Source organism: Macrobrachium rosenbergii, chromosome 14 (genome assembly GCF_040412425.1).
Source record: "Macrobrachium rosenbergii isolate ZJJX-2024 chromosome 14, ASM4041242v1, whole genome shotgun sequence".
NCBI classification, from domain to species: Eukaryota; Metazoa; Arthropoda; class Malacostraca; order Decapoda; family Palaemonidae; genus Macrobrachium; species Macrobrachium rosenbergii.
The window spans coordinates 53,844,771-53,872,683 of NC_089754.1; the positions used below are offsets into that span (position 1 = coordinate 53,844,771).

Below are 27,913 nucleotides of genomic sequence, written 5' to 3' on the forward strand. Positions count from 1 at the left end.
AATACGTGTTACTAATGTTTCTCTTTTCAGGGTGTGAATTGCAGAAATAATTTATAGTCTTGATAACTGTTTTCTGTTTGTCTAATTCCCATCTTTTTAATTCTTGTTTCTTCCAGGTAGCGTCTATATAACTTAAAAAATTCATATCATACTGGTTACAGCTTGCTGAGGTTTTATTTTCTAGTTTATTGCATATCGCGCGTTTGTCAAAATCGCCCCCCCTGAAAAAAATTGCGTAGGTTCAATTAGCCATTATTTGCTTATTTTCCGGTTTGTCGTGACACCTTCCTCATTTACTTACGTTCACGAAAATTTCCACGAATGCATTATTCTTTTTTATTCATTGTTTTCACGTTTATTTCCCATCTTCCTCTGAACCTCTTCCCGTCTTCTTTGAATTATCGCAGAATTCAGCTGAATTTTATAACCGAATTATCGCAGAATTCAGCTGAATTTTATAACTGAATTATCGCAGAATTTTACAATTTCAGTATTACTGATGATAATCATTTCCCTATAACCGTCTCCCATCCCTTTCTCTTGTATCTGTCATGTATCCTTCTTATGAATATTAAAAAAAACTTACATTGTTTACCAACTAATATCTTACTTTTTTTTACAGATTTCTTTTTATTTTTTTTCAGACTGAGTGTCAAAATCTCCCCCGAGGAACTGTTTACGTTCAATTTGCCTTTTTTTTTTTTTTTTTTTTTTCCTGGCCTGCCATGACAGCTTCCTATTTTACATATGTTCGCGAAGATATAATCTCTAATAAATTATTCTTTTCTATATACTCTTCTCCTCTTTATTGTGTATCTCATTCTAAACCTTCTTATTGTCGTCTCTGCAACATTGCAGGTTGTGCGTGAGTGGAACCTACAGCAGTATTTTGTGAAATTGATATTATTCATTAATCATTATTTCTGTGTAATCTTCTCACATCGTTTCCCACCTTCCTCTGAATTTTGTGAATTTGATATTATATAATTTTCATTATTTCTCTGTAATCTTATCACACCGTTTCAGAACCTTTCTCTCAGTTTTGTGAATTTGATCTTAATCACTAATCATCTGTAATCTTATCTCACCGTTTCCCACCTTTTCTCTGAACTCTGTGAATTTAATATTGTTCAGTATTTCTCTGTAGGTTAATCTTATCGCCGTTTCCCAACTTTTCTCTGAATTCTGTGAATTTGACATAATTTATTAATCATTATTTCTCTGTAATCTTATCACACCGATTCCCACCTTTTCTCTGAATTCTGTGAATTTGATATCATTTATTAATCAATATTTCTCTGTAATCTCATCACACCTGTGAATTTGCTATTATTTTATTAATCATCATTTCTCTGTAATCTTATCAAAACGTTTCAAACATTTTCTCTGAATCTTGTGAACTTGACATTAATGTATCATCAATATTCCTCTATTTTGTTTTTCCGGAAAGGCTTCTGCAATCGCCTTTTGAAACCCCTGCGATAAATAAGATTCCAATTTGATGCTTACGTTCGCTTTGAAATTCTGCATCGGACTGTTTCTCTGCCGAAAAAAAAAAAAAAAAAAAAAAAAAAAAAAAAAAAAAAAAAAAAAAAAAAACTTCGACGACGTCTGAACGCCGCTTTTTCTTCTCTCGTTCGTGACAGGTTGTGCATTCGTGAAGTACGGATCCCACAGTGAGGCGCAAGCAGCCATCAATAGCCTGCACGGAAGCCAGACCATGCCGGTAAGTCGAACTGTAAGTGGCCCCCCCTGCATTAGTCCTTAAGGGTTTATGGTGTTCTGTAAGTAACACTGTAAGTTAGATGTTGTCACGTGTGTGTTTCTTATTTGTTGTGTCTTTTTTTTTTTATGGTGTGACGGTGGTGGTGATGTACAGTAGGTGGTTTGATACTTTATTGTGTTGCTGTTGTTGTGGGTTAGTGTTGTTTTGTCTCGTGTTTTATTTTTTTTTTTTTTTTTTTGATTCGATGGTGTGGCTGTGGTGGTGGTGGTGGTGGTGTAGGTGGTTTGATGGTTTATTGTGCTGTTGTTGTTTTGGTTACAGTGTTGTTTTGTCTCGTGTTTTCTTTTTTTTCTTTTTTTTCTTTTTTATTTATATTTTTTGTTTTTTTTTTTTTGGGGATTTGGGACATAGGTGACGGAATTGCCCGTTTTTATATTTACCCCTCTAGATTTGGGGAGGATGGGTGTTCTTCATGTTTTCCGGTGATTGTTTAGGCTAACATTCGCGTTTGTATGATTTGGTAGTTGTTCGTAGACTATAGCGTCTCCCTTTGGTGGATACTGAGTTAAATTGTCTTTGGTCATTGCTTGAAGGAATTAGATCTTTCCTAGATAGTGACCCCCAGCAAAGTTCGGGGTCCGTTATCTAGGACTAATATTTCGTGGGGGTCATTATCTTTATGATATTCACAGTCTTTTGTTTATGTTTGTATGGTCATCCCCACCGGGCTTGTACTAAACACGCCGCCAAGGTGGATACATACCGGGTTAAAACCCTTGGGGGTCACTATCTAGGAAAGAACCAAAGAATTTAAAGTTTTCTTTTTTTCCGGAAAGGTGTCTGTAATCGCCTTTGAAATCTCTGCAATAAATAAGATTTCAGTTTGATGATTACATTAGTTTTGAAATTCTGTATCAAACTTTTTTACCGAAATTTTAATCCTTAAAAAAAATTTCAATGTCTTATGATATCCGAATGACTTTTTATCATTCAGTGAACCGTAATATTATGTCATTTTCTTAATTTAAATATACCTGTCTTTATTCTCTGAAAGAACCACATAGATGGACTGAACAAATTATTTTATTTCGACTGAAATTTCAGTTGATAATATAAGTGATTGACAGCCCCTGTATTCAAGACATAATTAGAACCATTTAAAAATTGAATTTTAATATTTTCATGTTTTATTGGACTATTTATAATAAGTATATGGATTATAGACAATTATATTGATACAGATAAAAGTGTCTTCATGTTTTATTGACTAAAATTAGACAGTCATTACAGTATTATAACCATAACCAGTTACAGCTATCATCGCTAATTATAACCAGTCAGAAGTATTTAAAATATAAGCATCGTGTTTTACTGGATGTAGAATTTAGGTAGACTTGATATGATCATGACGCTGTGATACGCATTGCAGGCAACTGCAACAGTGTAAAAAAAAACTAAAGTACGCATGTCGACCCTCTGTATTGGATGTGTGGAGATCCTTGTAAGTGAAAAAAAACGTCTTCTTGTTCTAAGCAGTGAATTTGTAAGATCTTTTATTAAACTCTTCTTCTGTTTGTAAGACAACTGACCCGTTGATTATTCAAAGGCATCGCGAAATTATACATTTAACGTATAGTTTGAAGATCACAGAAGTGAACTGTTATTAGTCCCCAGTTTGAAGATCACTTACTGTTATAGCCGAGTTCCCCAGTGAAAACTGGTAGCGTCGTTTTCTGTAACCATTGTTTTTATAACGGCACATCGTCTGCTCTGTTGTAGAATTAGACAGATTTAGCAAACTTTTTTTTTTTTTCATTTTGGATCTTTCCTGGATGGTAATCCCCAAGGGGATTTAACCCGGTATGTAGCCACCTTTGCGGCGTGTTTAGTACAAGCCCGTTGGGGATGACCGTAAAATCGTAAACAAAAGACTGTAAATATCTTAAAGATAATGACCCCCAACAAGTATTAGTCCTAGATAACGACCCCCGAAAAATCCTTGGGGGTCACTATCTAGGAAAGATTCTTTATTTTTCCTCCCAAATATAGTTGTATGATAACTTATGAAAAACTGAAAGTATTATTCCAGTGATTTCGTCGTTTAATATATTCCACGTCTCGGCATTGCAAGATATAAATATATATGACCGGCTGATCAATTTATTTTATAATATTAGCTGCCTCGCCAATTGAAAATGGTGTCGTGGTAACCCACCCAATTTTTTCCCCCACTTAATCCTCAGACGGTCAGCCACGACAGAAGTTTAATATCGGCCGTGTGGTCAAGAAAATAAACTCAAAGATATTTAGCGTGATGACTGTACGGCAGGGTTTTCCCGAGATCTAACTGAGTAACCTTTCCCTGACAAAAGCGGGACGCCGTATCTTAAATACTAACTATATGATTTTCTTGAAAATAATCTCATTATGTTTCCCACGTCCAAAATATCAGCAATTGTGATAATCTAACCTAACCTAACCTAGGCGCCTGGCAAAAAAAAAAAAAAAAAAAAAAACGGGGGCTGCTGCAATACTAGCTTACAAACTCTACGGTATTTAGGTTGACTGTTTCACTTTCACATTCCTCAACCGCCCACGAACTCTATCTCGGCGAACGTTCGGCGTTTATATCTTTTGTATCCAGTAGGATTTATTTATAAAAAAAAGGTATTTCTGGCGTAGAATGACCGGTGTTTTTGAGACGCTAGTTCTTTGTATGAAGTCATTCAACTAGCAGACGTTTTGGTGTTTTATATGTCCGTTTTTTTTATGTTTTTTTTCATGATTTACAATTCCTGATAACAATTGTAGTGTATTCCCTAACTTTATAAGACGGTATTTCAGTTGAGCAGTTTGAGAACAAACCATATAATATTCTGAAGTGCACTTTCAAATATCGTAGACATTAAAGAGGAAATCCACATTATTTGTTTCGTTAGCATCGGGAAGACGAGATTCGTTATATCTTGCGTATGAGTTTTATTATTATTATTATTATTATTATTATTATTATTATTATTATTATTATATTATTATTATTATTATTATTATTATTATTATTAAGTTCTCATCATCGAGCAATGCTTAACCAGTTTCCTTATTTACACATTTTTGTCAGATATACGAAGCAAGTTTTATATCTGTTATACTTTTTCGCCCTCATGTCGAATTTGGTAATAAAATGGGTTAGCAAAATCTTTCAACATACAACGTTCATGTTGATATGCCGATAAGACTGGTACCATTTTATTCTAATGCGAGCTGAAATGTTATTTATTCGTAATACTGAAGACTTAATGTTGGAACCACTGGCGTCAGTTACAAGAAATAGTCTTTCCTTGGATAGTTAATTTCTGATAAGCGGTTATGGATTTTAGCTATAGAATTTTTAATTTGATTTAATGAGAATTTCGGACAGTTAGCATAAGACTCCGTCTGTTCAAAACTGGACTTCTTGTTGTGTTGACGATGGACCAAAATGGTTTATATTGCACGCTTGCTTGTGGAGCAAGCCAAAATTGTCAGTAACTTTTAAGAAAGTATCCGTATGTGAAAAATTAAAAACTCCTGGAAGTAAGTTTGGAAATGTTCTAAATTATAACTGAAAATGATAAGATTCTGTTCTACGTACGGTAGAATTTTGAATGATAATGACATAGCATAGAGGGAATTATGTATGTCTGTCAGACTTTATTAACAAAAAACGTGATCCTCCGCAACACAGCTGGTAATGCAGATTTTGAGCAGCGAGTCCAAAATGTTGTGGGCCCTAACGTAAAACATAAGGGTGCCGTGACGTCATGATACTCAACTTGAAGCATTTGAGAATCCCATCTGTCTTACAGGTTTAGTGAAGATCAGCTACAGAGTATTTTCCAAGAAATTCAGAGATTAGTTTAGTGTTCTTTCGGTCCTACTTATGATCTGTTACCTCTCGCCCTAGATCGTTAGGATCAGTTGCAGGTTTCAGTCATTTATTTTATTTTAAAAAGGAAGGGACGGCCTTTCTCTTTTATCAGGACTTGGGACTGGCTTGTGTCAGTTGTTCCTTTTTTCGGATAATTTAATGACAGCAGCGTAAAATGACAGTTGGCTGTTGAACATACAGGTGGGGAAAAACTATTTATAGCTGAAGGTGTGCTAAACATACTTACGATGACTACGCATACAATCATGAACGATGACTACGCATACAATCATGAATATTCCCATATGTTGAAGGAGAGAGAGAGAGAGATAAAATAAAAGTTCAGTTGCAATCATCAAAGTCACCCGAAAATGACGAAATAAAAGACACTTGCAAATCCTTCTAAATGACTTCAGTAAATCGGCATTAATATGGCGACGGGAGACGCAGCGGAATAACATGATATGCAGTAAAGCACCGCTATGGAATCTGGTGATTTAGCCTCACTTGGCTGGTTTCATCAAATTCCCATTAACAGTGAGATATATATATATATACCCGCAGGTGCCAGGGCCCCCCCCCTCCCTCATTGTTTCGGCAGTAGTCATCACCTCCTGCATGGGGTTTCTAGAGATTTCAGCTCGAATCGTTCTCTCTCTCTCTCTCTCTCTCTCTCTCTCTCTCTCTCTCTCTCTCTCTCTCTCTCTCTCTCTCTCTCTCTCTCATCTACTTTAGCGTTTGCGCTGATAAGCAGTTGAATACTGTTTCGTATAAAACTGTCAGGCAAACGAAGGAAATCCTATATGACTGGAAAGTTTGCTTAATGGTATATTTCTTTAATTTGTCCGTTTGAAAATCTGCTTTCATACTGTGATGCTCATTTTGCAATTTAAAAACTGATTTGTTTTAATGTATTGCACTTTCCTCAAAAAAAAAAAAGTAAAAAATGCGCCGAAGTTTCCTCGGGGCAGTCGAGTTTTCTATACAGCGTATAATCAAGGCCGCCGAAAATAGATCTATCTTTCGGTGGTCTCGGTATAATGCTGTATGAGCCGCGGCCTGTGGGACTTTAACCACGATCCGGTGGTGGCCTGTGTTGTCTTTTATCGTTGCCAGACGCACGGTTATGGCTAACTTTAACCTTAAATAAAATAAAAACTAGTGAGGCTAGAGGGCTGCAATTTGGTATGTTTGATGATTGGAGGGTGGATGATCAACATACCAATTTGCAGCCTTCTAGCCTCAGTAGTTTTTGGGATCTGAAGGCGGACAGAAAAAGTGCGGACGGACAGACAAAGCCATCTCAGTAGTTTTCTTTTACAGAAAACTGAAAACCACAGTAACAATTATTTTTATCACTAACTTGCGTATCTAGTTTGTGTGTATCTGTTGTAATGCCTCTGCTTTGTATATTTTACGTATATGGCCTCGTGCTGAAAATTATTATTATTATTATTATTATTATTATTATTATTATTATTATTATATTATTATTATTATTATTATCATCATCATTATTATAAAATGAAGATTTGAAGTTAGCAGAAATTAAAACGACTCCCACAAGCTTTCTATAAAAAGATATTCCCCGAAAATAATGCAATGGAGATATATATTTTGCACCGTGCAAAATGTCGATAATTTGCCCTTTCGGTGATATATATTTTATTGCTATTTATGTCAGCCATTTCACAGTAAAGCATATTCCATAATTTCGGAGCGTATGGGTGCTCTATTTATCTATATTTGAAATTACTTTCATCTATTATACCGGTAATTGTTTTCATTTATGGGTTGGACCCGAGCAAAGAGTCATTTTTACTGCCACCTATATTTTATACGCATTTATTAGCTTTCGGAAAGCACTGAAGTTTATTTTTCCTTTACATTTGCCTTAGTTTCTCATTTTTGACTTAAATTCCCTTATCTTTCCTTGATAGTGACCCCCCATGGGTTAAATTTAACCCGGTATGTATCCACCTTTGCGGCGTGTTTAGTACAAGCCCGTTGGGGATGACCGGAATAATAATAATAATAATAATAATAATAATAATAATAATAATAATAATAATAATCTTTATTTTCAGCACGAGGCCATATACATTGAATATACAAAGCAGAGGCATTACGACAGATATACACAAACTAGATACTCGAGTTAGTGATAAAATTGGTAATTGTTACCGTGGCTTTCAGTTTTCTGTAAAAGAAAACTATTGTGACGGATTTGTCTGTCCGTCCGCACTTTTTCTGTCCGCCCTCAGATCTTAAAAAAATATTGAGGTTAGAGGGCTGCAAAAGATTGTAAATATGTAAAGATAATGACCCCCCAAGATATATTAGTCCTAGATAACGACCCCCGAAAACCAATGGGGGTCATTATCTAGGAAAGATAAATTCCCTTCGTAGGAAGTTATTGAATCTGTATGTGTTGAAATGGTGTACATTATTAAATGGTGTACATTATTAAAAATATGCGAATCTGCCACTGAGAAAATTATGTTCTTTGGGCTTTCATGCCGTTTTTATAGTAACTTGTTATTACCACATGATTCTACAGATTATCATTGACATCCTTGATAGAGAAATTTTATCCAAACAGTGACCCATGTATGGAATACAGTCATTTTATGTAACGTAATTAGCATAGATGCCCCGTAGGTGGGTAGAGCCGTCAGTGCACCTCGTGCGGTGCACTGTAGGCATTACCTGAGGTTCTTTGCAGCGTGCCTTCGGCCCTTAGCTGCAACACCTTTCGTTTCTTTTACTGTACCTCCTTTCATATTCTCTTTCTTCCATCTTACTTTCCACCCTCTCCTAACAGTTGATTCTTCTTGCAACTGCTTTGAGGTTTTTCTGCTGTTACACCTTTCAAACCTTTTTATTCTCAATTTTCCTTTCAGCGCTGAATGACCTCATAGGTCCCAGTGCTTGGCCTTGGCCGAATTCTATATTGTATAACAAGTTCTGAATATATTTCCTGCGGGAGAACGGGATGAATTTTTTTCTTGGTTCAGTACACAGAAAAACAGTTCACAAAGACTCGCTCACTTCGCCAGGAGAGAGAGAGAGAGAGAGAGAGAGAGAGAGAGAGAGAGAGAGAGAGAGAGAGAGAGAGAAATTTTCTTCATTAGCCACAGAAAAAGACAGTTGAAAGAAGTTTTACCCCGGGACGACTTTGAGCCTCTTTTCTTAAGTTCCTTCGAAGGTATAATCTCGCGCCGCTGCGAGTACTTACGACCGGGATTTTTGTCTTAAGTTGTCCAAGGCCGGCTCTCATATCTTGGGAGTCAGTGTCCGGACTACATTAGTCTCGCCTCTTAGATGGATGGGGCGCTGGGTAAGATCCTGAAACGGTTTCTCCGCTGGAAAGACGAAAAATACTCGTGGTGGGTGACTGAGGCTGGCTCTCATATCTCTCTCTCTTTTAATCTCATTAGTCTCTCTCTCAGATGGATGGGGCGCTGGGTCAAGATCCTCGGTTTCTCCGCTCCTTCAGTCTCTCAATCTCGATTGGTCTCTCTCTGATTCTCTCTCTCTCTCTCTCTCTCTCTCTCTCTTTTAATCTCGATTCTCTCTCTCTCAGTTTCTCTCTCTCTCTCTCTCTCTCTCTCTCTCTCTCTCTCTCTCTCTCTCTCTCTCTCTCTCTCTCTCTCTCTCTCTCTCTCCAAAATACTCTGGTCTCTTACTCAATCTCTCTCTCTCTCTCTCTCTCTCTCTCTCTCTCTCTCTCTCTCTCTCTCTCTCTCGTTACCCACAGAGGGCCATTGTGGGAGCGGGAAGACTGAAAAGAAACCGAAACAGATAATGGATCCGTACGTTTTCAGTGCGGGAGAATGGGTAATGTTAGCCATAAATCCTTTACAGGTAGACCGACGGCTTTGCATTAAGGTGTAGCCGCTTTCCTTTGCCCGAAATAGGAGGAAATGGACAATGTCTCCTTTGTTCACGAAACCTTACACGAGGAGTGAGGGGGAAAGTTCCAGCCAGATGCCCTCATTGTTAATACCCCTTATTGTGGAAGCCATCTTCTTTTTTTTTTTTTTGGGGGGCCGGGTCCCCGTCGAGGCCGAGAGGACTTGCTTCGAATTAGACGTGTGATATTTTTATACGTTTTCTTTCGGTGGTGGTATTTTCTCTCTTTCCCAAGGTGGTGAAAAATGTTTTTTTCTTGAAGTCTGTGTGAATAGCTCTCTGTCTATCTATGTATCTATATATCTATCTGTCTATCTATCTATCTATCTATCTATCTATCTATCTATCTATCTATCTATCTATCTATCTATATATATATATATATATATATATATATATATATATATATATATATATATATATATATATATAAATGTCTGTTTGTAAATATACATATACATATATGTATATTTGACTTTTCCCTTTGAGATGTATTTTATAACAAGAAATGTGCATGATAGTAGCTAATTAAGGAAAGATTTTTTTCCTGAAATCTCTATCATTATGGCTATTAGGAATGTTCGAAAACTCACTTAAATTTTTTTTTAACATTTCAAGAGTAACAAGATAACGCATTGTCAGTATTAATCAGAGTAAGAACGCTCTTACTTCCTGTTCCTTCATTCCCCGCATTTGTTTCTGAACGACCCGTTCTAATATTGAGGGAATATTCCCGCTTCGAAATGGATACACTCACTCAGAGACCAAACGGAAAATTGAAACTATTCCTGATGTAATTATAATAACTTTTTTTTTGTGGGGGGGGGCGGGCGGGATATCCCCGACGCATGTGTAACGTCAGTACGGACTTTTATATGATTGATATGTAATTACGACCTGATATGTTTTCTGATGCGCGCGAGTTGCTTTGTGATTTAGCCTCGTGAATGTGAGAGTAATTGGATGACGACTGACTGGGTTTATGTAAAATTCATTTCTCTCCCAATTTCCCCTTTCGGCGAAACCTGCCGTTTGTGGCTGAGGTGAGTCCCTGGTGTTATGACAGGAAGAGATCACTAGTGATTTTGAACCGGCAAATGCCTTACCTTGAAATCATTTGTTTAGTTTAAAGTGAGTAAAAAGAGTTGTTGTTCGCAAGCTAAGCTATCGAACTTCTCTGACTCAGGTTCCAAGGCTCCACTGACGCCATATAACATCTCCGCAAACTACTGGAAGTATGTTTTCCCACTTTGATTTCTGAAGACCTCAAGTTGAGGGAGTGTACCTGCGAAGGAAGCGTTCCATTTGTCCCAAAGTTTTATTTTTATTATTATAGGTCTTTTAAGAAGGAGAGGTAGCTATCCAACGGAAACGCCACTTGATTTTTCCGAGAGATTATTATTATTATTATTATTATTATTGTTATTATTATTATTATTATTATTGGAGAAACAAATCCAGTTATGTACATGAGCATATATTTATGTACATATACATAACTGTGTTATTAATATTATTATTATTATTATTATTATTATTATTATTGGAGAAACATGTCCGCAGTTATGTATATGTACATATATATATGACATATACATAACTGTGTTATTGTTATTATTATTATTATTATTATTATTATTATTATTATTATTATTATTATTATTGAAACCAATCCACAGTTATGTATATGTACATGTATATATGAACATATACATAACTGTGTTATTATTATTATTATTATTATTATTATTATTATTATTATTATTATTATTATTAAGTGAAGGCAGTTTAGTGGGAAAGAGAGTTAGAAAAAAGGTAAAGATAACCTAGAAACTGCATTAAATGCATTAAAACATTGGATAAAAAAACCAGAGACATTACGGGTTGTTTTTATGTCATATACATTTAAAGCAGCGTCCAGGATGATTTTTATTTTTTTTTTTTTATTTCGTCTTTGTTAATTTTGTTGATCTGAAAGTCAGGATTGCCATTGTGATAACTTACTTTTTTCTTAGGTCCAGGATCATCATTTTGTCAAGTCTCAGACTCGCTCAGAAATTCGGGGCCACATTTTTGTCATGTTTCTCAGTGCAGAATTCAGGCTTCCAATTTTTGTGTCAGATTTCATATTTGATATGAAGTTCGGATTGTGTTTTGTCCTTTTTTTTATTTAGCAGAGTTCAGCTTTGTATTTTCAATCCCCTGTATATATAATTTCTTCGCTTCTGCGTTATTATTTCATTTTTTGAACTCCAAGGTATTGTCATTTGTCGAGCCGTATTATAACGGGAATACATACCCTTCGGGTATGTGGTCCATTGATAGGTGTTGCAATAGAAACAAGAAAAAATGCGCCGAAGAAATTTTGGCGCAATCGAGTTTTCTGTAAAGACGTCACAGCGTATAATCGAGGCCACCGAAAATGGATCTATCTTTCGGTGGTCTCGGTATAATGCTGTACGAGCCGCGGCCCATGAAACTTTAACCACGGCCCGGTGGTGGCCTATCCTATATCATTGCTAGAAGCACGAATATGGCTAACTTTAACCTTATATAAAATAAAAACTACAGAGGCTAGAGGGCTGCAGTTTGGTATGTTTGATGATTGGAGGGTGGATGATCAACATACCAATTTGCAGCCCTCTAGCCTCAGTAGTTTTTCAGATCTAAGGGCGGACAGAAAAAAGGTGCGGACGGACAGACAAAGCCATCTCAATAGTTTCCTTTCACAGAAAACTAAAAAGAAAATAACATTGAAATCTGATATGCTAATGACACTGACCCTTCATAAATAATATCTGGTTTTTAATGTACTGCCTTAATAATCATAGTACAAAGGTTAATTATCATATTCAATATTCATATTCAGAACTCAAACCATTACAATGACTTACAGGTTTCTAATGAAAGTCATCCCTTTCTGTTTCTCTTACCCAGAATAGTTTTACGTTTTTGAATCGGTTTGTCATTTATCGATTTGTTTTTCTGTCTGTTAGCAAAACCCTAGGTTGTAATGATGAAGATCTAATGATTTCCCACTTGTGGTCCGGTTGTATAGTGGTGAGTGTCGTGGCATTCCGCTCAGATGTCGCGGGTTAGCGTCTCTGTATCATGATCAATTACTACTGCAGTGTGGGGTCTGCGGCGGCAGGTTGAAACCAACATTCTTAGGAAGCTTGAATTTCAAGTCAGTGGCCCCCCCTTTGGTGTGCTCGTTCCACGTGAATAGGTTTCATCCACTGAAATAATAATAATAATAATAAAAGTTTTATCATCTGGAAAAACGGCTGTCGGTCTAAGAAACAGGAGATCAGCGCCTGCCCTATGAGCGCACAGAGGCCCAGGAGGACTTTTAACCAAACTTTATAACTGAATATTTCCTACAAAGTCCATCGAAATCCGTTCGTCGTTTCTAGAGATATTTTTTGGTATTTGCTTCTGTGCTTGCGAAGAAGGTATGTCAAAAAAGTTGCATGTGGGGATACCAGAGATATTTTGGGGAAGGGTTGAGTCCAGGAGGAATTGCTCCGAGTGCTTTCTAGTTCAGGTCTTTATTCCCTTTTATCCTTTCAGCCGTATTTCTCCGTTTCTTCTGTACGTCTTTCTAAGTTAATTTATTGCCTTTCTGGTTTTCTTGCATTTCCTTCGTCTTAGTTTTCTGTAAAGGAAAATTATTGTGCCGGCTTTGTCTGTCCGTCCGCACTTTTTCTATCCGCCCACAGATCTTATAAATTACTGAGGCTAGAGGGCTGCAAATTGGTATGTTGATCATCCACCCTCTATTCATCAAACATACTAAATTGCAGCCCTCTAGCCTCAGTAGTTTTGATTTTCTTTAAAGCTAAAGTTAGCCATAATCGTGCTTCTGGCAACGGTATAGGATAAGCCACCACTGGGCCGTGGTTAAAGTTACATGGGCCGCGTGGCCTTGATTATACGCTGTAGCGGCGGCTGTACAGAAAACTCTCATTTTTTACTTGTTTCTTTATACTCTCATTAATCCAAACAACAGAAAAACAAAAAAATTGAGTAAACAAGTGAAGCTGTGTTATTGGATGCTAGTAGCTAAGTTACCTCTAAGCCTCCTTGTAACCCATTACCGGTTGCACCGTGTCACTATTTTTTTTTTTTTTTTTTTTTGTCGTCCGGACTTGTTACCGCAGCGTGAATTTATTTTTCATGGAAAAATAAATTTACTCGCCGAAGAAGAGTAGGCCTAAGCTTCTAGAAAGTTAGTTGATTTATTAGTCTGTTTGAAGCCTTTCTTAAGGGTTAAAACACGACAGGAAGGAGGAGGCATAAATTTAATATGAACTCTGTGTCCTCTGATAATTATGAAAAGGTTCCTGAGTCTTGCGCCTTGAAGCCGTTGTGTTATGTGATTGTGATACTCGTGTTTCATTGAAAAGGGGATATACTGTATATATATATATATATATATATATATATATATATATATATATATATATATATATATATATATATATATATATATATATATACAAATATATATATATATATTAGAAATATTTTCCTACAAAATATATATACAAACCACGTGTCTTATTATTTAGAAAAATTTTCACTGAAAAATCCACATTCTTTTCCGTTAACCAAAATTATTCAGTGCACCTCATGCGCGGTGCACTGTAGGCATTACTGAAGGTTCTTTGCAGCGTCCCTTCTTAAGGCTCCTAGCTGCAACGCCTTTCGTTCCTTTTACTGTACCTCCTTTCATATTCTCATTCTTCCATCTTACTTTCCACCCCCTCCTAACAATTGATCTCGTAGGTCCCAGTGCTTGGCCTTTGGCCTAAATTTTATATTCAGTTCGGTTCAAGAGCACCAGTTGTGACTGACTGAACCCGTTTAATCCTTCTTCCCCAGTATAGCTGGGTTGTTCTATAAATCCCAAAGGATGAGGTTATCGTTACTGATAGTTTGTGTAAAGGGTAAATCCCTCCTTAGTGCATTAGTTAATCTTTTAAAATTTATTTCCTTGTTTTGTATAAAGTGGTATATTGATTTCTTAGGTTGTAAGACTGACTGTAGAATGAAAATCGGTTTTAAGACGGCATTCATTCATCCCCTCTCTCTCTCTCTCTCTCTCTCTCTCTCTCTCTCTCTCTCTCTCTCTCTCTCTCTCTCTCTCTCTCTGTTTTAAAGCTGAGATTGAGTTAGTAAAGCTTAATCCCCAGAAGCTTCAGTAACAGTAAGAGAGTAGGTTTTTCTGCCTAACATAATTTGATGTGCATTAACCGTAATCATCTTTTTTTTTTTTTTTTATTCTTAGGACTGAGCTTCTGCCAGTGACATTAGGTTTATTGGAGTGCAGTGGATTGTATTACAATATAATGCCTTCTTATGCTGCTTACTATTAATATATTGTACAGTTATCTTGTGATGTTCTGTTCGAAATGTATGCATATGGCATTCAGAGATGGCTGAAATCATCAATCAGTTAATATGTCAGTGTTTATGTTCATTATCGTTCTTTTTATTGTAATGTGTTGTGAAGAATATATTGGTGAAAGTTTGTGACCCCGGTTGAAGGGATGAAACCAGGACAATCCACGTACGACATGTGACGTTGGGGAAGCGGAAGAATGTTAAATGAAAATATATATATTTTTCTTGACGCCTCTTTCCCCCTCTCGTCATCTATATTGCGTATAGCCGAGACACATATGGCTGCCCAAATCAAAGCTGGGTCCCTGCATGCAAAAAAAAATTTTTCAAAAAGTATTTTAAGTAAAATTAAGACTTATTTTTTAGAATATTTTTTTTACAATGCCATTAGATCTGATATGTTGTTGTTTTGGTGTCACGGATCAGCTATTGTTGGAGGTACGGAACATTAAAAAAATAGTTTATGGGAAGATGGACGGAGCCGAAAATGGAAACGGAGTCACCAGATCATCGGCCTTTAAAATTTGTACCCGGGATTAAGGGTCTTTTGTTATCCAACCGATTCGTTAAAATGTTTGAAAAGAATTTATTATCGTTGATATTTTTTTTTTTTGGTACGTGAAGTAAGTTAAACCATTGTGTTTTTTTTTTCTGGGTGCATTTTTCCATGTAGATATATTGATTTTTGGATTTCTATAAATGATTTCATAACTAAAAACTGTATCTCTGAGTGGAAGTTATTGTGAATTGTGCGAGATCCTCTAATATGAGTTTCAGATTTCCTTTTGTGGCGTGTTATTTTTCATGAATATAAAATTGGACCTTTCCTATCAAAACAAAGGATACATTCCGGTATACAATTTTCTCTAAGGACGCGACCTTTCAACTCACCTAAACACAAACATTTTTTTTTTTGTCAACTTTCCAGACAGGCCAAATAATATCTGAGTCAACTATTTTCTAGAACTCAATATGATTGTAACTCTCCCAAATTATATCTGATTACATATGCAAGTCCGGAGGGCACCTTCATTGCCCTCTTTGACCTGACCTGTTAATTATTACTATTCTGACCTGACATGACACTTTAACTTAGATAGGTCAAAAGATATCTGTATCAACATTTTCTAGAACTCACTATGATTACAACCCTCACAAATCATATCTAATGCCATATGCAAAATCGAGGTTACTTTCACTATATACCTTGACCTCTTAGTTTTTGTTATTCTGACCTGACATGACCTTGCGGCAGGGTGCATCTTCCACCATTTTCTAGAACTCACTGTGATGATAACACCCACAAACTATTCCTAAGTACATTATATAAATCTCGAGGGGTACCTTCCTTCCCCTCCTTAACCTGACCTCTTTTATTATTGTTATATCTGACCTGGCATGACCTTTCGGCAGGGTGCGTCTTCTAGTCTGGTGGTCAAGTTCGCGGACACAGAGAAAGAGAGGCAGCTGCGACGTATGCAACAGATGGCCGGTAATATGGGTCTTCTAAACCCCTTCGTCTTTAACCAGTTCGGAGCTTATGGAGCGTACGCCCAAGTCAATGTCACAGAGGTTGGTTGGTTATAGCTTAGCACTCTCAGTCTCTCAGTGTGTATGTGTGTATGTATATGTTTATGTATATGTATATATATATATATATATATATATATATATATATATATATATATATATGAATATATGTATGTATGTATATATATATATATATATATATATATATATATATATATATATATTTGTATTATGTGTATATATATATTTATGTATATACATATGTATATATATATATATATATATATATATATATATATATATATATAATTTATTTATATATCTGTTCGTATGTATGTATGTGTGTGATATTGTTTATATGTCTGCCTCAGTGTGTATATAATATAATATATATATATATATATATATATATATATATATATATATATATATATATATATATATATATATACGTGTGTGTGTATATACATATATCATTTTATCTATGTATTTCTCCTCAGTGTAAAACAGCGACGAACATTTTTTCGCCGAATGTATTTCATTAAAAAAAAAAAAAAAAGTTTTGTCAGTCATTTTTGTAATTGCTCCGATCATCGCTTTTAATTTTTCTCTCGCGCCGGTTTGTCGTTATTTCAAACGCGATTTTCAACCATTTTTCTGGATTCGCTTATATGTGAGAGTCAGCTATTTTTCCGGATTCCCTTATGTTTCGTTTTAAATGCTGTCAAGCAAAATATGCTTTAATTAGATTTTTCAAAGCGACTTCGTGACTACCGTTTCTGCGTCGTTTCGTCTTACGTCTCTCATCCAGTTTCTTTTCCGTTTCCTATTTATTGGTCGGAACGTATAATTACCCCTGTGTCATTTCATTTCAGTTTTTGTACCCTTGTGTAATGCTCCCTTGTCATGTCACCTTTTTTTTTTTATCGAATTTTGTATTCTTAGTTTTGTATTTTGTTCTCTTATTTTTGCACTGAGTTTCGAATCCTTTTACTTCTTCTATCTCACCAATTTCACTTGGTAATTTTGGCATCGACATTTCCTATAGCCCCCCGACTCCATTGTAACGTCACCGATGAAACCATAAGCAGCAAATCTTGCGTTATTTTCCAACCGCCCTCCGCAGTGGCGAGTGTGCTAGCGAGCAACTTTCAACTTTTGCATTTAACTGACTGCATCGCCTTTATGGCGGCTCTCCTCATCTTTACAAAAGGTTATGTTCGCTGCTGCGTCTTTTTTTCATTTGGCTTCATTTTATTCTATTAAAAAAAAGTTTTTTTTTTTTAAGTTTTCATACGGTTTCTGTTCAGGTGACAAACTAGGAACGTGAACGATATTATACGGAATGTTCCTTAGATCTTGTGTTGACATTTTTAACTTTTCCGTTCGCTCGAATTTTCTCTCAAATTGTCACTCGCGACGCGTTCGTTTTTAAGTTGGTCTTGGTCCATTTTAAAAAGATCTTTCCCGGTCCCTTGAAAAGCTTTTTCCTTCTGTAGATTTTCTTAATTTCTGCCACAGTCACATATTTCGGTCTGAGATTCGCCAGAATTTCCTTCTGCAGTAGATCTGCTGTTCTTTCCGACCATCATGTTTGGTTATTATCACATACTTTCTCAAATTTTTGTTCTGTACTTAACGCCTTGTGTCTGAAGAGGCAAACCTCTCTCTCTCTCTCTCTCTCTCTCTCTCTCTCTCTCTCTCTCTCTTCTCTCTGATTTTGTTCTCTTCGGACTGCAATTTTGTTTCTCTGTTTTCCTTTGCGGAGGAGGAATGTTGATATAAAACAAAGTTTTTCTCGTTTGTCACTCAGTTGGTCTTCTTTGCATGTTTCATAGAAGAACCCCTTCTTCTCGTCAATTTATTGAATAGTCTTCCTCCTCCCGTATTTTTTATTTTGGACCTTCCCTGTAAATTTCTAAAGTCTTGTGTATTTTTGAATTGTCCTTCTCATATAAGTTCAGACAGTACGAGTTCTGTACGTGAATATTTCTGTGTGGAAAAGGACCATTCTTTCCTTTCTCAAGCATTGCATCCGAGTGACTTTACCATCCTAGCTGCAACCCCTTTCATTCCCTTTACTGTACCTCCATTCATATTACCTTTCTTTCATCTTGCTATCCACCCTCTCTAACAATTGTTTCATAGCGCATCTGCGAGGTTTTCCTCCTGTTACAACTTTCAAACCTACCTACTCTCAATTTCCCATCCAGCGCTGATTGACCACATAGGTCCCAGTGCTTGGCCTTTGGCCTAAACTCTATGTTCCATTCCATTCCATAACTACGATTTCTTTAACTTTGCGTTCACTCTATTCCTTTCTTCTTCTTTGCCTTGCTGTTGCAAAGACTTCCATTATTTTCAAGTTTCTTTAAAGAGAAATCTCGGGTTAATTGTTACGTAAAACTTAATGTTACTTCAATGTTTTCAAGACGTTGCAGATATCTGTTACTTAAAGTCATAAAAGTTATGTTACTTTATATCGTCTTCCTTGTATTATCGTGTGGTTATGTATGGTTCTATTTATTTATTTTTTTTTTATTTATTTCATATCTTCACCCTTGTTTTTCAAATTTTGCATTTGGACATTCTGACGTATGGAAAGTTACCCTCATTTTAGTGTTGTCCCAAGTACCTGTTTAAGCAATTAGATGATAATAATAATAATAATAATAATAATAATAATAATAATAATAATAATAAGGGTCTCTTAAAGAGATTCCTTTCATGTACGATCCGAATGTCCTCGTGATGAAATTCTCTCTCTCTCTCTCTCTCTCTCTCTCTCTCTCTCTCTCTCTCTCTCTCTCTCTCTCTCTCTCTCTCTCGGTCGTCAAAGACAATTGGCCCCGAGAACTCTCTCCATTGGGGATTAATCCTTTTTTTTTAACAGTGGAAATCCCATTTTTACCTGAAGCCGGAACGACTTACTTGGAAATGAAAGAAGTCGCCATTCGGGGGAAAAAATGCGAACATTAATATTCCTTTCCACTTTCGAAATATTGACACGGGAATTTCCTATAATTGTCAACTGCTGATATTGTCGAGAATTTTTATTTCTGTCAAATGCTGGTATTTTCGCCATCAATAAAAATTTATTTAAAAATAATTTTTTTTCTCTCTCTTTTTTTTTTTGTCATATTCTCACACACTTGACAAATTTTTATTCATTTCCGTGATAGCGGGTTGAAATGGCGGTGGCCGAAGGGACGTTTTCACTAGCCATCTCTCTCTCTCTCTCTCTGTTTCGCTCTTTTATTGTTACCCCGTCCTTTTCCCTTTTTCCTCATATCGTGTGTCCCCTTTCTTTTTTTCCTCAGTGACCTTTTCTTTTTATTTTTGCCTCCTCTTGGCGTTTATTTTTCGCGTGTCTCTTTTTTTTTTATAATGACTCCACAGTTGTGCATATACTGAACGCATAGGCCTATAGTATACTGCGCGTATATAGGCCTTATTCACATTTTTCGTCGCCGTACACTCGAAAGATATCTTTATATTTTTTCATTCGGTTAAAACTGACGTCTGAATTATATTTTTACGATAAATATTCTTCATATATATATATATATATATATATATATATATATATATATATATATATATATATATGTGTATATATATATATATATATATATATATATATATATATATATATATATATATATATATATATATATATCTAAACGCTTACGTGTGTGTGTTTGTGTGTCTATTTGTCAGATATACATTCTATATACATTCTATACATTATGTGAAGTTTGTGTCAAATACGGTGACTATGTCATTCTCCTTCCAGTGTCTCCCCCTTAATCCAGTTGCATGTGACGAAAGAAGTTCCCTTGTTCAATGCATTATTTTTTTTTTAAATACTCATAGTAGCATGAGTCTTGAAATTGAGAGACTAGTCCACTAGGTATGTATGTGTGTACACATACTTAAATATATATCTCTGCGGAGAGCTTTCGGGAATCAGATCAGTCTCTGCGGAGAGCTTTCGGGAATCAGATCAATCTCCACAGAGAGCTGTCGGGAATCAGATCAGTCTCTTCAGATAGAGCTTTCGGGAATCAGATCAATCTCTACAGAGAGCTTTCGGGAATCAGATCAATCTCCACGGATAGTTTTCGGGAATCAGATCAATATCTACGGAAAGCTTTCGGGAATCAGATCAATCTCCACGGATAGTTTTCGGGAATCAGATCAATATCTACGGAAAGCTTTCGGGAATCAGATCAATCTCTACAGTGAGAGCTTTCGGGAATCAGATCAATCTCTACAGATAGAGCTTTCGGGAATCAGATCAGTCACTACAGAGAGTTTCCGGGAATCAGATCAATCTCTCCAGAGAGCTTTCGGGAATCAGATCAATCTCTACAGAAAGCTTTCGGGAATCAGATCAATCTCTACAGAGGGCTTTCGGGAATCAGATCATTCTCCACAGAGAGCTTTCGGGAATCAGATCATTCTCTACGGAGAGCTTTCGGGAATCTGTTGTCTCAGAGATTGAAAATGGGAATCGAACAGATTCCCGAAAGCTTTCTGTTTAGAATTAATTTTAAATATATGTACACATACATAACTGTGGATTTGTTTCTCAGTACATTTTTTATATATATATATATTTTTTTTTACAGAGAGGGTTCGAACCACAGAGGGACTTGCTTTTATTGTATTAAAAATTGTATTAGAATTGTATTAGAATTGTGTTATGGTCTCTATATGTTTATGATCACAGCAGTCCTTCTGTGCTTCCTCCTAATTTCAGATATCTCATTAGTTTTAAGCCATATATATAGTAATCATACAGACAGTGTTTACCTATGCAATACAAACATATATATATATATATATATATATATATATATATATATATATATATATATATATATATATATATATATATATATAAACAAAATTCGATAGCAGACTATTAGACCTCCTGTTAAGATTGACTCATAGAATCTGATGCAAAATTCATGAGGCGTCAAAGACCCCCCTCAGCAAAATTGAGAGAGAGAGAGAAAAAGGTGGAACCTCTTTGGAATAGTAAGGAAAGCATTTGAGAAACTGATCGTTGTCTATTTGTGTGTTAACAGCAGCAATTTATGCAGCAACAGGCAGCACTGATGGCAGCGGCCTCCCAGGGCACATACATTAACCCCATGGCAGCCCTGGCTACCCAGATGCCCCACGCCGGAGCACCCCTGGCCAACGGCATCACCAGTCCCGTCGTCCCTCCCACATCGGGTAAGGCGCCTGACTTTCATTCCCTCTCTTCGCGGGCGGTTGCCCTCTTTGCTCATTCTGAATGGTTTCTTCTTCTTATTACGGTCCTCTCTTGTCCTTTCCCCCTCTTTGCTCCTTCTCCTTCTCCTCCTCCTCCTCCTCCTCCTCATTACCCTTCTGCTCCTCTCGGCTCATCTCTACGACTGTTTTATCTTTGAGTCTTCATTGAATCTCATTCTTGTTCTTTGCGTATACTTAAAGCTATCATTCCTCTCTCTCTCTCGTTCCTGTTCCTGTTCTTGTTCTTATTCCTGTTCTTGTTCTCCTTCCTTGTTCCTAGGGATGGTCTTGTGTAATCATATATATATATATATATATATATATAGCCGTCTATAGCCTGTGTTCGGTGATGATTTGCGATTGGGGTAGCCGTGTATGTCTGTCATAGTTGGTGTGCATGTAATTTAGATGGCAATCTCTCCTTTTTGCCCCCAAAAGCAAACCCTCACAGCTGTCAGGACGTATATTTATATATATATTATATATTATTTTTTTCTTTACATAATATTCAAAGTTGCATGTTGTCAACCAGTTGTTAGATATGATTAAATGGATCGTTGTTAGGTTTGCAGATTAAAAGTGCTGTAAGTGTTGATTATCAATGGCTTTACTGTAATAGGTACACCTAGAGAAATCATACGAAAGTATTATACCTCAGTATGTGGAGTACGGTGTAGATGATACGCCCAAGTCCTTTTGATGATATCTATATACGTACATACGCAGTATGTACGAATATAGATATATATATGTATACAAATATTGTACTTCCATTGTTTTTGTATACTTTGTTATTTTTTTTTTAATCTAACCCTTAGAGTACTATATATAAAAGTGAAACTGTATATATTTGATTTTTTAAGATGAATTGTAGAGTTTAGGTAGAGTACGGGCCAACAGTAGACAGCCAACCAGTAAATTTGGTGTCTTGTTCATCCATAATTTTTTTTTTTTTACCATGAACTCTGTACCCACACATGTTTCATATGTCTTGGTATACTCTTTTTTTTTATAAGCCCGTGGATATATATATTTTTTTTTCATTATTTGTTCCTCTTATCACTCATGAATACCGAACATTTTCATGGTAACACCATTGGTCTAGATGAGTCAACAACATCCCTAGAAATGTTGTCTTTCTTCTCTCTCTCTCTCTCTCTCTCTCTCTCTCTCTCTCTCTCTCTCTCTCTCTCTCTCTCTCTCTCAACAACATCCCTAGAAATGTTGTCTCTCTCTCTCTCTCTCTCTCTCTCTCTCTCTCTCTCTCTCTCTCTCTCTCTCTCTCTCTCAACAACATCCCTAGAAATGTTGTCTTTTTCTTCTCTCTCTCTCTCTCTCTCTCTCTCTCTCTCTCTCTCTCTCTCTCTCTCTCTCTCTCTCTCTCTCATCACAGAACTCTGTGGCCTCCTGCGCTGTACCATTTTGTACATACAAATGTGCTCTCAGACGGAACTTCCCCACTTCCTTCCTTCCGATTTTCCAGTGTTTCTTGCTTGACAATACTGTTCATAGGATGGTGAGTGCTTTTGCAGAATAAGAGTTTCTTTGCAGGCATTTTAACCTCTCTGAAATGCACTTGTCCGGAATTTGTTCTAGGGGCGAGTTGCCCCTGCGTTCCCTTCAGGTTCAGATCAGTGAAATGCAGTGTGACGAACTACATAATTATCTGAGATATCAAAACTAGAATTTTAAAAAATTAAGATTATAAAATATTTTGCTCTATTTAATAAGCTATTCTTATTATTTCTGTCAGTGAAAGATAACTTAGGTGATCCTTACATTGCATTCGATGAGAAAAAAAATGTCAGAAATTTTTTGAAGTAGCTCCATTGAAGAGAAATTTACTGTCATAAAGCAAAAAAAAAACTGCTTGATTTACTTATTATTGTCTGCTTAAGAAATGAAATTAAGATACGGTGCATTTCACAAAAAAGGAGACAGTTCAAATATCAGAATCAAAACTGTATCAAAAACTGTGTCAATTTAACAATGAAGAATAAGGAATGTAGTGCATTAATTCATATATTTATAAACAAAAACAAAAAACTGAGATATACTGAGGGGTGTTTCATTCATAAAATTAAGATGGGCAGTCTTTCTAAGAAGTCTGCCGCCAGTAGATCATTATTTCCATATTCCAAAACCTTTTTGAAGTTCCCAGTTGCTGGTGCTGACGCTGATGCGGCCAAGAACTTCAGCAGTTGTTGAGTACCCTTGTGAGACATATGCCCTTATATTTGCTATCCTTCTAGATTCCATTTCCCTCATTAACTCTCCCATTTTATGTGTCGACAATAAGCATTCGAGTGTTCACACAGGAACTGATGTTTGGATACAAGAGAGAAAAAACATATCTTAGGAATATTACACATAGACACAGAATTTCTCTCTCTCTCTCTCTCTCTCTCTCTCTCTCTCTCTCTCTCTCTCTCTCTCTCTCTCTCTCTCTCTCTCTCTCTCTCTCTCAGACGCACACTTTCTTGCCATACTTTCCCACATTTAGCAACACTTGTATTTCATATGCAGGCGTGTTCTCAGTAAGGGATTACGTAAGTGTCTTGCATTCTCTGATCAACATTGCAGATCAAGAATCCCCATTCTCTGTGATGTTACTTGTCTCTGCATACGCCAGTTTTACGTGTGTGTGTGTGCATGTGATTCATGTGCCATACTAATACATTCGTAAACTTTTAATCACGTGACGTGGCCTTAACTGAAGAACACTAATATTTACGAAAGTAAAATGTCTAGTCAGTTAAAAGATATATGTTCCAGATTTTGAGTCACACTGAACCAGTATTTCTGCTTGTCATTTATTATCTCTCTGTAACCATAATTTTATAGACGAGGACAACTGTTATCAAACTAGCCACCATGAGAGATGCATCTTAAACTATTTTATTGTAGACCATGAGAAATTCATCGTCATAAACCAAGCCTTTTTGTATAGCTTCTGAAGTTCAAGGCGGTGATCGGTTACCAACATTTCTCAGTTTGCGCAGTCCTAACTTCATTTTATTTCTAATGAATTGAAGTGGAACATTTTTTGCCACCTTTTGTAACCACCACAGGCTTAAGCATCCACTCTCTCGTTGATATTAGGTGAAGAAGACTTTGAAAAATGTCATACCTTTCAGCCTTTGAAATATATTCAATTTCCACAGAAGCCCTGACATTCGTGAGAACTGTGCTTATAAGCATTGTTTCATCCGTATCTTTATGCCATTATTCCGTTCGTTCGTGTGATATCTGAATATTTGATGCAATAGGCATAGAGATGTTGCTCTTGGACGCTGATACAATAGTAAATCTAGAACTGAACCACCCAGTGTGTAATTAATTGTAAAATTTTGTTATTGCAAGTGAAATTTCAACAGCTTCAAGTAAGATTGTAATTGGAAACTTGAGAATGCAGTGGTGATTCTGTAGATGCTCAAAATCAAAAACAAAAACACAAATTGAAAAAAAATCCCTTATGATAATTTTGATGTAATCCGTTTTTTAATGGCACGTGTGAATTACACTACATAATTCAATTTCATCCGCAGTCTGTAATTATTCTTCGTAACTTCATGTAATCTAACCCAGATTTAGCGAATCAGCATGATGTTGATGGATTTTGCAAATACTTGGTAACCCTTCTGAGACCATGTCGTTTTAAGAGTAAGACCTGTCTCTCCCTCCCTTCTTAGAGTGTCGTGATAAGGACTCTCTCTCTCTCTCTCTCTCTCTCTCTCTCTCTCTCTCTCTCTCTCTCTCTCTCTCTCTCTCTTATCAGTAGGCTTGTATGGACTGCACCAAAAAACTCTTTCTGACCTTAAACAGCCCACGAACATAAAGTTACACTCTCTCTCTCTCTCTCTCTCTCTCTCTCTCTCTCTCTCTCTCTCTCTCTCTCTCTCTCTCTCATCAATAGGCTAGTACAGACTGCAACAAAAAACTGTCTCTCTCTCTCTCTCTCTCTCTCTCTCTCTCTCTCTCTCTCTCTCTCTCTCGTTCTCTCTCTCTCATCATAAGGCTTGCATAAACTGTAACAGAACTCTCTCTCTCATCATTAGGTTTGCATAAACTCAAAACTCTCTCTCTCTCTCTCTCTCTCTCTCTCTCTCTCTCTCTCTCTCTCTCTCTCTCTCTCTCTCTCTTATTTGTAGGCTTGTATAGACTACAACAAAACTTCTGACCTCTCTGACCTCTCTCTCTCTCTCTCTCTCTCTCTCTCTCTCTCTCTCTCTCTCTCTCTGAGTAGAAAAAAAAATCACATGCAAATGACAGACAAAAAAAAAAAAAAACATGAGAGTTCTTAAAAAGCCTGACGCTAACGGACGCCATTCCCATCTTTGCAGCGTCTGTGCCACTGGTGTGGGACATTCAAAGCCCGAAAGTTGGTAAGTGGCGAGTAGACTGATGGAAGATCCCCAGGAGAGAAAAAAAAAAAAATATGAGAACCCTAGTTTAGCCATCAACTTACAGAAACTTTTCTCCCATGCCCGAATTCTAAATAAAAAAATCAAAACACAAAAAAAAAGACTCATCGTAAATTTTCAGTTGGCGTTCCAGTGAACGCAGTCATGTTTTTTCTAAGTGAATGAGTAAAAAAACGAATTGATTCATAAGTTTTTAGCTGTTTTCAAGAGAACGCAGTCACGTTCTGCCGGAGATCTAAGTCGAATCCCTGTCCTCCTGCCATCATCGTTTTTTCAGGGCGCGCTAACTGGCGTCCCCCCCCCACCCGTATGATTTGTACATCGCCGTCTGGTTTTTTTTTCGTTGTCTCTCTAACCCGTGTATGCCCCTCGGGTCGTCCTCTCAGCCGCCCTGAAGACCGCATGGTGGCAGGATGAGTCACGTGATTCACTGTGTCGTTAAATCCTTGGTAAATCCTTCAGACTGATTCTTCTCAATCGATTTGTGCACCTCTTTCAGAATTCGGGCTCAATTTACATTGCTTTAGTTTAGAATACTTTTTCTCAGTGGCAATAACCGAGTCAGTAGGACCAGTCACCCCCTCCAACCCCACATCCCCAACACCCGTCCCCCCCAAAATATCACCACATCTCTCTTTCTCTCTCTCTCGATCTATCTATCTTTCTCTTTCTCTCTCTCTCTCTTTATATTGTTGATTTTGCAGATGATGCAAAAGGTAACATAAAAAAAACCCGTTCAGGACTAAACTGATATGCTCGAATTTGGTACTGAAATAGAATCACATTTTACCATCCATATTACATTTGAATGTTGTGGTGATTTTTTTTTTTTTTTTTTTTTGTATTCATGATTTGACTCAAAGCCCAACAACTTCAGCATGTAAGTTTAGATTCCTGTGACACTTGTTGCAAATTCTGCCGGGACTAAGCCGCCATAGCTCTCTCTCTCTCTCTCTCTCTCTCTATCTCTCTTTTTTTTCACTCTGTCTCTCTCTTTCTCTGTTTTTTTTTCTTCTTCTTCTTCTGTCTACTCGTCTGTGAGATATTTTCTTTTGGATTATTTTTGGTAATCGTCCTTATCTTCTTCCCCTTTCACTCTCTGATGTCTCTTGCGTATCTCGTTCGATGTTTGTCTGTGATTTTAATTTTATATATATATATATATATTTGTGGCACCCCCACCCTAACTCCTGTCCTCTGTGTAAACTCTCATACTTATATATACATATATATATCTATATTTACGGTACATATTTTATTTGTGCATATGAGACGGCGTTCACAAAGGTTTTCCAGGTCACCAACTTTCTGTCCAGAACGGAATCTCACGTAGTATTTTGGGCTGTTGGTTAGCTACTTCATATTTATACCCTTCTCTGTTGCCACAGCAAACGCTCACTTTCACTGAACTCATGATTGGTAATGGTATGATAACACTTAGTCAACGCCTGCACTCATTGAGCAATAGAATATTAAGTGTTGTTGTCGCAGACGTTCCATTGTGCTGTTTCTGTTATATGTTGTAGATGCCAAATGCTGGTGGGAAGTCAGGGTAAAAGAGGGAACATCCTCCTCCCTCTCCCCTAAGTCTCTCTCTCTCTCTCTCTCTTTCTCTCTCTCTCTCTCTCTCTCTCTCTCTCTCTCTCTCTCTCTCTCTCTCTGTAACCTTCAGATTTGGGTATCATTGTCTGTAGACAGACTGAAAATACTTGTGAT

The 27,913-nt window shown here is 36.6% G+C and overlaps 1 protein-coding gene across 27 annotated transcripts in view; it reads left to right on the forward strand.

Annotated features, from left to right (window-relative positions):
• Nucleotides 1-27,913, forward strand: part of bru3 (bruno 3) — a 905,487-nt gene that overhangs the window by 853,082 nt on the left and 24,492 nt on the right. For 13 of the 27 annotated variants that reach the window (XM_067116880.1, XM_067116890.1, XM_067116896.1 and 10 more), the window contains 4 exons: nucleotides 1,647-1,738; nucleotides 16,371-16,529; nucleotides 21,584-21,734; nucleotides 26,117-26,158. In XM_067116880.1, the coding sequence (XP_066972981.1) occupies nucleotides 1,647-1,738; nucleotides 16,371-16,529; nucleotides 21,584-21,734; nucleotides 26,117-26,158 (444 nt within the window). The remainder of the gene's footprint in view (nucleotides 1-1,646; nucleotides 1,739-16,370; nucleotides 16,530-21,583; nucleotides 21,735-26,116; nucleotides 26,159-27,913) is intronic. The other 14 variants (XM_067116892.1, XM_067116902.1, XM_067116881.1 and 11 more) reach the window with 5 other exon arrangements.